Source organism: Ochotona princeps, chromosome 3 (genome assembly GCF_030435755.1).
Source record: "Ochotona princeps isolate mOchPri1 chromosome 3, mOchPri1.hap1, whole genome shotgun sequence".
NCBI lineage: Eukaryota > Metazoa > Chordata > Mammalia > Lagomorpha > Ochotonidae > Ochotona > Ochotona princeps.
This window is the reverse complement of record NC_080834.1, coordinates 47,155,035-47,167,843: the sequence shown is the minus strand read 5'-3', so window position 1 is coordinate 47,167,843 and position 12,809 is coordinate 47,155,035. Positions and strand designations below refer to the sequence as shown.

The following is a 12,809-nucleotide window of genomic DNA, read 5'->3' as shown; positions in this document are numbered from 1 at the left end:
AGAACACAGAAGAAATGTAATAAAGCCTTTTTGAAACCTTAAATTCCACTGTTTCATTTATTGTGACTTGCCCATAGTTCCAATTTTCTCCATAATTTCCTTGCCTTTGGAAAATTGTCTTCTCTGTATTTTGGTCACTGGTGATATTAATGCTAAATTTATAAACATTTACACCATACATATAATACCTAGTTTGGAAAAAAAAACAAAAATACTTTAATTCCTACATTAGAATATATATATTTAATAGTTCCTCCAGGACTAGTCTTATATTTGAAATTCACTGTTTTATGTAAAATACAAGATACATAGATAAATATGTATATACATGTATTCTCACAGATGAACTGGAGAATGGAGACTAGCATATCATGACACGAAGACACGTTGCAGTATGCATCTACTCCCAAATAAAAGGACTCCCAATAAAACTGATAAATACACCTTGATAATAAGATAGCAGACTTTCTACCATTGTCTGTACACACAGTGCCATAACAGAATTAAGATAGCAGAATCATGGACTTGTGGTTGTTTTGGAGGACATAATATTTGGAGGAGAAATAGTGAAGGGAGGAAGGGGACGGCTAGAATAGGGGGAATTACTGCTTATGCAACTGTAACATGAAAATTAAAAAAAAAAGAAATCCCTTTTTTTCTTTGGATGTAAAAGTTATTCGGGAAGAAGATGAATCCAATAGACTTGTTGCTATCTTAGTAAAGAAAGTAACATTGTGTCCATTAAAACTTTGGCCAACACATTAGTTAAATATGACCCTGGCAGCCTAAAAACGGCAATTATATATTATTTTTCACTAAACAGGTCAACAATACATTTGCATTATTTTTTTATTATTTCAATCTTTATTTTGAATTTTGACCACCCCCCTCCCGGCTGAATGATTGTCTCCACATTGTTGCAATAGTATACTCCTTCATAAGGAGTTACAATTTCATCAGTCTGGTATTTAAGTGTGCCTTGACATGTCTGTACCATCAAAACATTTGTGTATAACATACCAGAAACTAAGGCAGACTGGTTCCCAAACAGGATCTAATGGGAGACTTAAAAGCACCACTGTTTCTTGTCTTGATCCTGGTCCAGTTGGGGTAGAAATATAAAATCCTGCAAATGAAAAAATAACAACAAACCAGTTTTTACTTTTTGATATTCATGTTTCATTTTCCAAAAAGTTACTGTTTTTTTTCTTTTCTTTTTCTTTTTCTTTTCTTTCTTTCTTTTTTTTTTTTTTTTTTTTTTTTTTTTTTTTTTTTTGGTAAGACAGAGAAAGAGAGAGAGGCTCTTTAGTGGGCTAACTTCTGGTTCACTCCTGAAATGCCTGCAACAGCTGGTGCCAGTCCAGGACAAACCCAGGATTTGCTAACTCAGTCCAAATCTTCCATATTGATGTCAAGAACTCAAATACTTGAGCTGTTATCACCATCTCCCAGGACTTCCATGTTTAAGAAGCTAGGAATGGAAGTAGAGCTGGGACTCAAAGCACCCACTTTGATATATGTGGGCATCCCGAGCAGAGGCTTAGTCGGCTTTCATATGTGGGCTACATCATTAATAAACAGAAATGAAGCATTACAAAGAAATATAAGGAAGCATTACCGTATAATGGACAGGAGTGTACACTGAAAACCCCCCAAATTTATTATTTACATCCGAAAAGCTACTCTTCTGGAAACTTATTTCACAACTTTGAATCTCCCACTTTATTAAATCAAGGACTAGAGCTATAGCCTCACCCAGGATGTATAACTCTGACTTGCAATAAGTTAAATTGTCATGTTCAAATACCACTTCAATTGTATATTATTAGCTTGATAGCTTTACATATAGAACATGTGTGTAGAGTAACTTATATAGATAGCTATTTATACCCAGGTATGAATGTGAAGCTTAAGAATTTCAAAGATGCTCAGTTTTATATTCCACTGACGCTTCTGCATATTACTAAATAAACTCTTGATTTTAGAGTGTTTTCGTTTCCTCATTGCATTGAGCGATACCAGCTCAGATCACAGAAGAATAAGAAGCATGATAATCCATATACAAGCTTGCAAAGTATCACACACCACTGAATAAAGTGAATAAAGTGATTTTGGTCTGGAATGCATTATCTCAATCAATTATTTGAAGTATGCAAATAGTCACTGGGATAAGAACACATTGCCTACTAGGGAAATATATTTTGTTTTTAGCTTGTCACTCATGCTATGACATGAGGCACGAATAATATGGAAGTGTGATACTTTGCAAACAAAATGAAAGACTGTATGAATCTAATGGGACCAGAATGCAATTTTAAATGAAAAACTAAAATTGAATGTTAGTAGGAAATCAAGCATCTTCCAACTCATGACTTCCGACAGGAAACATAGGAAATATTGCATGTAAAACTCAAGCTTATTCATTGATAACAGTAAGAACTAAATATGAAGAACAAAATATTGGTGGAAACATTTATCAATATATCAATGCATATTTAAGGCAGTGAAACTACATTTATTCAGCTTAAATGAGTATTTTATCAAAATAAAATCATGGTAACATGTTCTAATTAATATCATATATGTACATCGCTGGATTTAGAACACAACATTTAAAATAAAAATGAACATGTAATTAACAATATATATTTAAAACATTTATCTATTAACTTGCGGGCTATCTCTCTCTCTCTCCATATATAAAGGTGTATTTGTTAGCCCTAACAATATTTAAAGACCTGTATTATGTCTTTCTCAGACCTTTCCAAATTATCAATCCTAATTAACTTTGGTAGCTTTATTACTATACAATTTATTTCTTTATTTGATAAGTTCTTATTTAATCGTATTACAGTGAGTTCAGTCAGCATACATGAACCAAACGTGCTCGTATCTTAAAAAAGGGTTGAGAATTTTTTTTACGTTTTTCTTAAAGAGAACAGATTTTATGTATTTTGTAGATACAATCATAATGTAACCATACTTCTCTCCTCTCTCTGCTGCCCACCTTCATCCTTGCTTTCATTTTCTTCTTTTTCTTTATTCCTTTAGTTTTTGTTATAACATAACTTAGATAATGTTTCAGGGCCTCTATGATAAGCTTTACCGCTACATTTTGCTGGTTCTTAATTGTTGAAAACAATTGTGATTTTGTTGAAAAAAGGAAGGAATTAGAAAGGTTTTTCTTTTCACTGTTTTGCTCTTCTGTGGCCTTCACGTTTCTGACACTTTCCCAGGTTATTAATCTCACAAATGAGCCGCTTTGAACTAACCCAACATGCTCCTGCATCAGTACCAGCAAATCCACCGGTTCTCTTGCTGTCAAGTGATGCAGTGATACTGTGACACCTTGACAACTGTGATCACAGTGCAAACATTTAGTAGCTGTCCTTCCACCAAGAAAGTTCTTCATGAGAAATAGCACAGAGGATGCAACTTAGCTGTTCTTCATGAATGCAATGTTAATTCACAGTTTATGGGTTTCACTTAGATTTTGCTGTGATTTAAAGTGAAGAAAAAAATGTCCCTGCATAGATGAGAGGATGTTCTGACAAACAAAAAAGTGAAGTTGGAAGAAAAATGCTCCTTGTGGGAGAATGACTAGTAGGTTATGAACTCACAAGGATGAGAATTGGAGAAAACTTGTAAAACTCCATCATCCATTCTCATATCTTCACTGCCTCTAGTGGGCTCTACTCCTCTCGAACTTGTCTAATTTTAACTAACTCCTGTTATAGAACTTTCTCCTGAGACTTCATTTCCTACTCAACAGTTTAAGACCTGACATTCAACCTACTTCACTTTGGTCAGTTTGATCTTACTTCAGTTATTTAATACATTGGCAAGTTAAAATAATTTTCTCCTAAAATATCCTTGTATTCTTCACATAATGGTGGAATTATTTTATCTCTTATTATGATGATATAAAGTAGATAGATGATAATTTGAACATCAAAGATTTCAACTGCATATAATGGTACCTATCACAGTCAACAGACTGTTTTCTCTATGTTCTTCTAACTACTCTTTTCCAAGTGTGACATACTTTTTTGATTTCTGTGAAAGGGAAAAATGCGATTATTTGACCATTGTAGGCCAGTCTGTACTGAAGAGCTGGGCTGATTTTCGGTTAGATGTTAGTCCTCAGCGATGCAGGACTGATTTGCCAACAAAGGATCAGACTTTGAGCAATAACTTACTCCAAGAATTTTAATTATGTAGGAAAATGTTCATTCTATCCATTTTCAATACCATACATTTTTCGTCTTACAAGCTTGGTCATCTTCACAGAGCATAGTTTTTATGTGTATATCCCAAGCTTAATTTATAAGCATGGCTTTACTGTTTGACTACTTCCAGATTGAGACTATTCTGCTTTGCTTCCATTCCTCTGAGTCTCATGAAGTACTCTGTGTTAGGCAATGGCTTTCAGTCATCTCCTTTTAAAACACCCTTGCCAAGCCAGCAAAGATGATCTGTGTGCCAGCTAGAAGCAATTTTATTATTTCTAGCTAATTTTTTTCACTATGAAAAACACCTTGGTGTTAAATAGCACTTTGGCGCTTGCCTTCCTTTTTCCCCCTACCAGTTTGTTTTCCAGACTACTCATCCACTCACAATGCTTCACAATACATTAATTCGTTTTCTTGTATACTGCTTTTGTTTATTTGTTTTATTTTCTAGAATGTGAGATCTGTAGGAGCTAATAATCTGGCTTTTTTTTTTTTTGGTATGATTATATTCTCAATGCAGTAAATAACACCTGGCTTTACTTATTCATTGTTTTTTAAACATTTAATTTATTTTTAAAAGACAGAGATACGGAAAAGAGGGAAAGATACACACAGAGAGAGAGACAAAAAGGATGAGAAAGAGTCTTAAGAGCAAGGTTTCTTCCATCAGCTGACTCACTCTCCAAATGGCCACAGAGGCTGTGGTTAGTCCAGGCTGAAGTCAGAAGCTAGGACTCCATCCAGGTCTCTCACATGGGTGGCAAGGGTCCTGGCACTTGGGTCATCATCTGCTGGTTTTTGCAGGGGCATTAACAGAGAGCTAGAACAGAAGTGAAGTAGCCAGGGCAGGAATACAGCAGTTTCTTAATCCACTGAGCCATGATGTTGGCCACAAAATATTTCTTAAATGAAGAAGTAAAATAATAAATTAACAGGGGCTTTCAGTTTAGGTTTCATAAATACAGCAAAAGGAGTCACTTGTTAAAATTTATTTTGATCAAGAAATAGTGTGATACATCATATTTTGATATTCTAGGGATGCCACTGTAATCAGTAGTCAAAAACACTTTCATCCTTAAAGTTTTAACTCTTTAATGTCCTATAATGTGTTATAAAAATTTATGTTAAATTTAAAGAATTGCTTTTAAGGTCATAAAAATAATAATATTGGGGCAAGCATTATATCATGGGTAAAGCCACCATCTGACACTGGCATCCCATAAGAGTTCAAGTCCCCACTGCTCCACTTACACTCCAGCTTTCTGCTATGTTTGTGGCAAATCAATGAAAAACTGCCCAAGTTTCTGAACCTTTGTACCTGTATGAAACACCTATTTGCAGTTCCAGGATCCTTGCTCCTACCTGGGTCAGCCTCAGCTGTTGTGTTCATCTGAGGAGTAAATCACCAGTTGATGGATGCCATTTTGTTTCTCCCTCTCTTTCACTGTTAACTCTTGCTTTCAAACAGATAAATCTTTCAAAAAGAGCATACTGGACCAGGCATGATGTCTCAGAGGCTAAATCCTTGCCTTGCATGTGCCAGAATCCAATACGGGTGCCGGTTCATGTCCCAGTCTTTCCACTTCCCCTCCCACTCGCTGCTTACGGTCTGGGAAAGCAGTGGAGAATGGCCCAAAGCCTTGGGACCCTGAACCCACATGGGAGACCGAGAAAGGGTTCTTGGCTCTTGGTTTAAGATTGACTCAGCTCGGGCCCGGCGGCGTGGCCTAGCGGCTAAAGTCCTCGCCTTGAAAGCCCCGGGATCCCATATGGGCGCCGGTTCTAATCCCGGCAGCTCCACTTCCCATCCAGCTCCCTGCTTGTGGCCTGGGAAAGCAGTTGAGGACGGCCCAATGCATTGGGGCACTGCACCCGCGTGGGAGACCCAGAAGAGGTTCCAGGTTCCCGGCTTCGGATTGGCGCGCATCGGCCCGTTGCGGCTCACTTGGGGAGTGAATAATCAGACGGAAGATCTTCCTCTCTGTCTCTCCTCCTCTGTGTATATCTGGCTGTAATAAAATGAATAAATCTTAAAAAAAAAAGATTGATTAAGCTCCAGCTGTTGTGGTATTTTTGGGAGTAAATCAATGAACCTGTCTCTCCTTCTCTCTGCAAATCTGCATTTTTATAGCTGTTGATAATGAATTACTATGTACACGTGCTTATGTTTCCTTAAGTTTACAGCAAATTCAGAAGTTATTCATTAAGTCAAAGTTGTAAGCATTCATTCTATTCAAAAATAATTTTATGTGTTGAGTAAATTCAGAAGTTGAGAATGCTCTTGAAATTCAAAGATAAGGCAGTCTATATTCCTGACCAAGAAAAGAAGCAGATACATACACAAAAGTAGTACAATGTGATAGGACCACCAAAACAAGTGCTTAGAAGTTTCAGTGAAAATGAAGATTTTAATGCGAAAGTATTTGAAGTGGTGATAAGTGATATGCATCTTAAACTCCTACAACCAAACCCTATTACAGGAAACTTATTTGTGTTTTGAAACTATATCGCACCCACATATAATCTATCAACAAGTCATATTATAGGAGAGAATTTTAGGAAACCATTTTTCACTTAAGTTTTCCAGTTTTCCTTTCTATTTAAGACTCACACCATGGTGGTGGACACACTTGGGATGATGAGTATTTGACTTTCAATTTTCATGGATGATCCTTCCCACATGATTCCCTTATCTCCCTCTTATTTCTCCACTATCCTTAAGTTTTTCATTAAAACATGGTTTCTCTGATATTAATGTTTCCACTTGGGGTCAAATATTATTAACCTTATTTATGTGAAAACTGTACTAAAAATTAGCCCTCTACTGGGAACCCTATTCTAGAAACAGGCTGCCAAAGAATTCCCAGGAGAAACAAATTCAACTGTATTTGCAGAGGTCATAATCTTAGATACTGCAACTACCAGGAAGTGCTTTAAGAAGAGATCAGAGTTTATTTATTTTGGAAGGGTGCAAGGTACGGGATCAATATACAAAAATCCATTTAATTTCTGTGTACTCACAGTGATCAATGTGAAAATGAGATTAAGGTAAAACAGAGCAAAGCTCAGAAAAGTTGATTACCTTAGACAAGTGCACCTAGTTAATAATAAATGGTAAACAGAGTGATAAGCATATCTTGATTTTCCTGGGAGCAAATGAGTGCTTTTCATCATCTCACAGATATTTTAGTAAAAAACTGGTTTTGGAAAATACCACCTTGCAGATTTGATCACCATTTTTCATTTAAGAATATTTACTGGTCCATCACTTTAAAAAAGGAAAGTAAGAGAAGATTGTATCCACTAAGTACTGTCCTTAAACTACACAAACTCACTTCCCTTGTTTTTATGATTTTAAATATGAACTGTACCTGAATCATTGCCAAAAGTGTGGTCGAAATCTGGTCCGGAAAAGGGAGGGTAAGTGCTTCCCTGAACTCGTTCCCATTCATTGTCGTCATTTAGATCCTGGACCCAGAAACAAAAGCCATCCTCAAAGGTACAGTTAACTTTTTCATAATCTGTGAATTGGCAAAAAAAAAAAAAGAACCAAAACTCAAATTGAGTACACATACAATGAAACTCAATTAGATTACACAGAAAATAGTCTAACATTTTACAAGTTATAAGTAAGGGGCATGCACAAAATCATCTTTTTAAGTTGATCTGATTTGTTTTACCCTATCTATATTAAAAGAGCTTTTATTGCAAAACATGTAAAATTTGTTTTGTGTATCCCATCAGAGCTTTATAAGATATAAATAAAATCTTCTTGTCTTTACTTCTATTTCATGTTTCCTCATTTACCAACACTGTCATTATACAATGTTTTTCCTCCCCTTATTGCTTAATACTTTGACCAAAATTAAATTTGTGTGGAAACATCTCGTTTTTATGCCAACTTTTATGCTTTTAATTGCAACTCTTGCTGTCTACAAAATTTTAATTTAGTTTTATATTGATTTCTTTTTCTCAAACATATTCTGCTTTGCAGAATATGAGCTATGTTCCAATTTATTTTCCTAGTGTCATGTAGAAAGAGAGCAACAAAAACATATTCATTTAACAGCTCATGCCATAAAAATTTCAGGTTCTACTATTTTAAAAATACCAGTAAAGGTACCAGTGCTCTGGCGTAGTAAGTAAAGGTTGCAGTTCAGGCATGCTATATGTGTGCACTGGTGTGAGTCCTGGTTCCTCCGCTTCCCATCCAGCTCCTTGTTAATGCATCTCGGAAAGCAACAGAGGAAAATGCCACGCACTCAAGCAGGAGATCCTGTTGAAGCTCTAGGTTCCTGGTTTCGGCTTGGCCCAGCCCATCCCATCCCCAGCCCAGCCCAGCCCCAGCCCATCCCCAGCCCAGCCCAGCCCAGCCCATCCCCAGCCCAGCCACAGCCCCAGCCCAGCCAAGCCCAGCCCATCCCCAGCCCATCCCCAGCCCATCCCCAGCTCAGCCCAGCCCACCCCAGCTCAGCCCAGCCCAGCCCCAGCCCATCCCCAGCCCAGCCCAGCCCAGCCCATCCCCAGCCCAGCCACAGCCCCAGCCCAGCCAAGCCCAGCCCATCCCCAGCCCATCCCCAGCCCAGCCCATCCCCAGCCCATCCCCAGCCCAGCCCAGCTCAGCCCAGCCCATCCCCAGCCCATCCCCAGCCCATCCCCATCCCAGCCCAGCCCAGCCCAGCCCATCCCCAGTCCATCCCCAGCCCAGCCCAGCCCAGCCCATCCCCAGCCCATCCCCAGCTCAGCCCAGCCCATCCCATCCCCAGCCCATCCCCAGCTCATCCCCAGCCCATCCCATCCCCATCCCATCCCCAGCCCATCCCCAGCCCATCCCCAGCCCAGCCCAGCCCAGCCCAGTCCAGCCCAGCCCATCCCCAGCCCAGCCCAGCCCAGTCCAGCCCAGCCCCAGCCCAGCCCCAGCCCAGCCCAGCCCAGCCCAGCCCAGTCCATCCCCAGCCCATCCCCAGCCCAGCCCCAGTCCATCCCCAGCCCAGCCCAGCCCAGCCCAGCCCATCCCCAGCCCAGCCCAGCCCAGCCCAGCCCATCCCCAGCCCATCCCCAGCCCAGCCATTGCAGCCATGTGGGGAATGACCCAGTGAATGCAAGATTCTCCTTCCCATTGTGTGATTTTCCTCCACATGAGCATGTGTCTTTTTCACCCTCTCTCTAAATCTCCCTTCCAAATAAATGAATAAATATTTTAAAATCTAGACAATAATATTGTAGATTCTCTGCCGTTGTCCATAACAATGTCAGGAATGATGGATTTATGACTATTTATGAAAGACTATACTATTGTATTATATAGAGGAAATTACTCATGGGGGGCAGATTTTGGATTTGGGGAGGGTAGAAGGAAAATCCCAGAGTTTATGGAATTGTATCATAAAATAATAAAATAAAAAAAATTAAAAGACAAAAAAATCTGTTAAAATATTTAAGTATCTACAATTTAAATTCTGGAAAATAAATGATACTTACTGTTAATTTCACTGCTGTTAAATACATTGTATGTTACATGAAAACCCACAAAATCATTTTCATTAGAATCTATAAGAAAGGTAGCAGTAACTTGGTTGGAGAAAATCCTAATTATGCCAGGATTTGTTTCCCAAAGGGAAGCTGCAAGAGAAAAACAATAACTAATTTATGTACATATCTTTTTATTTGTTTAGCCATCCATCCATCCATTTGTTCATCCATTTATCAACTGATTTCCCAGCAGGTGTGATATATTACTCGGTTAACTAAAAGCATCAATCCTAATATTGATTTATTTTAATTGAAATACATATTCTTCTAAGTATCAGAAGGCCTCAATTCGATTGAATATTTGTGATTTGAAAACAATCTTCAATTTTTAAGGATTGGTTTCACATGTGACTTGCATGTGAAACATAGAAAGAAAATTGCATTCTTTAAAACCTAAGGAAAATAAGCAAGCATGATAATGATTCAGGGAACTCTGAAAGTGGACGATGGGCAGGCACAGTGGTCAACTTTCTGTGGTCTATGGTTCAGCTAACTTCAAAACACTAATCCAGTTATAAGTAAGAGGATGCTCAGTAAGGTATGATAAGGATGCATAAAAGATTTCTAATATTGATAGCATGCCTTGCTGATTGAATTCTGTATGGGGGTCATGTATTGATGACACAGAGAAGATCCATATTGGAAAACGTCAAATTGTTGAATAACAACAACAACAAAATGTAGTAACTTTGTCTTATTTAAAATTGGAGAACTGGGCCTGGCATAGTGGTTCAAGTCCTTGCCTTGCACGCACCTGGGATCACATATGGGCGCTGGTTCTAATCCCAGCGGGCCTGCTTCCCATCCAGTTCCCTGCTTGTGGCCTGGGAAAGCAGTTAAGGATAGCCTAAAGTCTTGGGACCCAGCACCCGTGTGGGAGACCTGAAGGAAGTTCCTGGCCCCTGGCTTTGCATTGGCTCAGCTCCAGCTGTTGCGGCCACTTGGGTAGTGAACCATTGGACAGAAGCTCTTCCTGTCTATCCTCCTCTCTGTATATCACCTTTCCAATAAAAATAAAATAAAAATCTTTTAAAAAATGAAACTGGAGAAATGTCATGAGAGTAGATTTGTTGTTCAGATGCTATGGTTGGAAAATGTTTGAGATTTTTTGGAAACAATGACTTTGTAAATCAGTGCTTGTTGCACTATGGAATGAACTCCTATCAGCAGAAATGTGATTAGTTACTTCTGATTGTAAATAGAAGTATCCTAACAAAAGCATAAATCTTTCCCAAAAATCTTGAAAAATAGTTGCATCTCCCACCAGTGCAAGCTGGAACATGAGCAGACCAGATCAGGCCAGGCTACACAATCCCCTGGCAAATGCTGACGTGAGATGGGGCATGCCAGACTGGGTTGCAGTACCCACCAGCACATGCTAGACTGGACGGTGAGGCAGAGGCGGGGAGGGAGGTGTGTGAGCCCAAGTAGAGGAGTAGAAGGGACTACTCTACAAGGCCACTTCTCTTTCTGGTGACAGTGAGAGCTGCGACTGGAGGCAGATCAGGCTGGGCAGGGTTACAACACCTGTTGGCCTATGTGTGAACTTGGTTAGGAGGAGAACCAGGCTGGGCTAATGGATTGCATCTGTGGTACAGTATGAGCCAGAGTAAGGGCAGGCAGACAGTGCCTCAGCTGCAAGTGCTGGGATTGGGGACATATCCTATGAAGCCAGACTTCGGAACCTCCTGGAGAGTACAAGACTTGCAGCAGGGAGTGAGTCCTCTAGGGAGGCTGTGGGTTGATGGGCTGCAACTTCCGCTGTTGAGCATGAGAACGAAGACTGGGGATGGGCCTGGCTGGACATGCGGTGGCATTCACTGGCGTTTACGTGGCCTGGAGGGTGGAGTCAGTTGGGTTGAGTTAGGCTTTGATGTGCAATGATGAATACGAGATCTGAATGGGATGTGGGACAGTCTGTACCAGCAGTATACTGCACATGCTTTCAGGCACAGGAACCAAGTCTGTGGGAGTAATTGGGGGTCGCTTTGACTGGGCTACAGCTCCCCCTAGTGTACATGATGGCTGAGCGTGTGTTGCACAGGACAGGGCTGGGTGACAGCCCCCAGTGATTTGCAAAGGAAGGACAACAGAACAAATTGATCAACTACCCCCAGCAAAGTTGACAGCAAAAATTCTGGGTGAATGTCAGCCAAATAACCTTGGAAGGATTTCCTCATCCTTGGAATCCTTGGAGCAGCGATATCAACAGCATCTCAGAACTTTTGAAGCCACTTTAGCAGATCCCTCAGGACACGCTCTACAACAGGGATCCTGGGATGATATTGGGGGCCATTCCCCATTCCCATGTGCTGAGGCAGTTGGTCGGCTGGTTATGGTTTCTCCCCTTGAATCTCCCCTTTTTTTCCCACGAAGAAAAAAAAGAAAATGTGTAAACAATGGTCTCGTCCATTTTCCCCTGATCCTTGACCCTTCACACCCTGACCAACTATAAAAACATCATCAAGAATAAATTTAAAAAGAAAAACAAAACAGTTGCATCTATTACTTAATTCTATATTCATAATGTGGTTGTTCTTGTTGTAGGATAAATTGGAAACTCAGGATAAATTCCCCTATGCTTGCCATATTGCTATGATTACAAGTAGCCATGTACACTTTTGAGTATTTCAGTTTTATAAGGATGGTCCTAAAGTCCTATTAGGGATGTATTATCAGAAGGCTTGAGCACTTGAGCTATAAAGAATGCAGAAGAGCTAATATAAACACATATTCTGAGCTTAGAAAAGAGCTTTACTGTATTCACCTGAATTATTTTTGATGTATTTGATAATGAATAAAACACTTACATATTTTTTAAACAAAAGAACAGACTCATTCATCATGTTCCACCCTATCCATACTCTTTATTGATAAAGATAACCATCATCAAATTTGTTATTACACCGTTATCACTGCAGGTAAAAGGAAGCATTCTTGAACTGTCCTGAAAATATATTCAAATTTACCTCAATTTTCTTATGTAATTGAACGCACAAATGTACTTTTTGTCATCTTTTTAAATATTCAGCCTTCTCATAATTT

General features: G+C 39.4%; 1 protein-coding gene across 1 annotated transcript in view; it reads right to left on the bottom strand.

Annotated features, from left to right (window-relative positions):
• TMPRSS15 (transmembrane serine protease 15) overlaps window positions 1-12,809 on the bottom strand; it is a 108,181-nt gene that overhangs the window by 58,603 nt on the left and 36,769 nt on the right. Inside the window, exons 9-12 of the mRNA XM_058661325.1 lie at window positions 9,714-9,854; window positions 7,604-7,753; window positions 1,021-1,126; window positions 38-188 (exon numbers count right to left, since the gene is read on the bottom strand). Of these exons, the coding sequence (XP_058517308.1) occupies window positions 38-188; window positions 1,021-1,126; window positions 7,604-7,753; window positions 9,714-9,854 (548 nt within the window). The remainder of the gene's footprint in view (window positions 1-37; window positions 189-1,020; window positions 1,127-7,603; window positions 7,754-9,713; window positions 9,855-12,809) is intronic.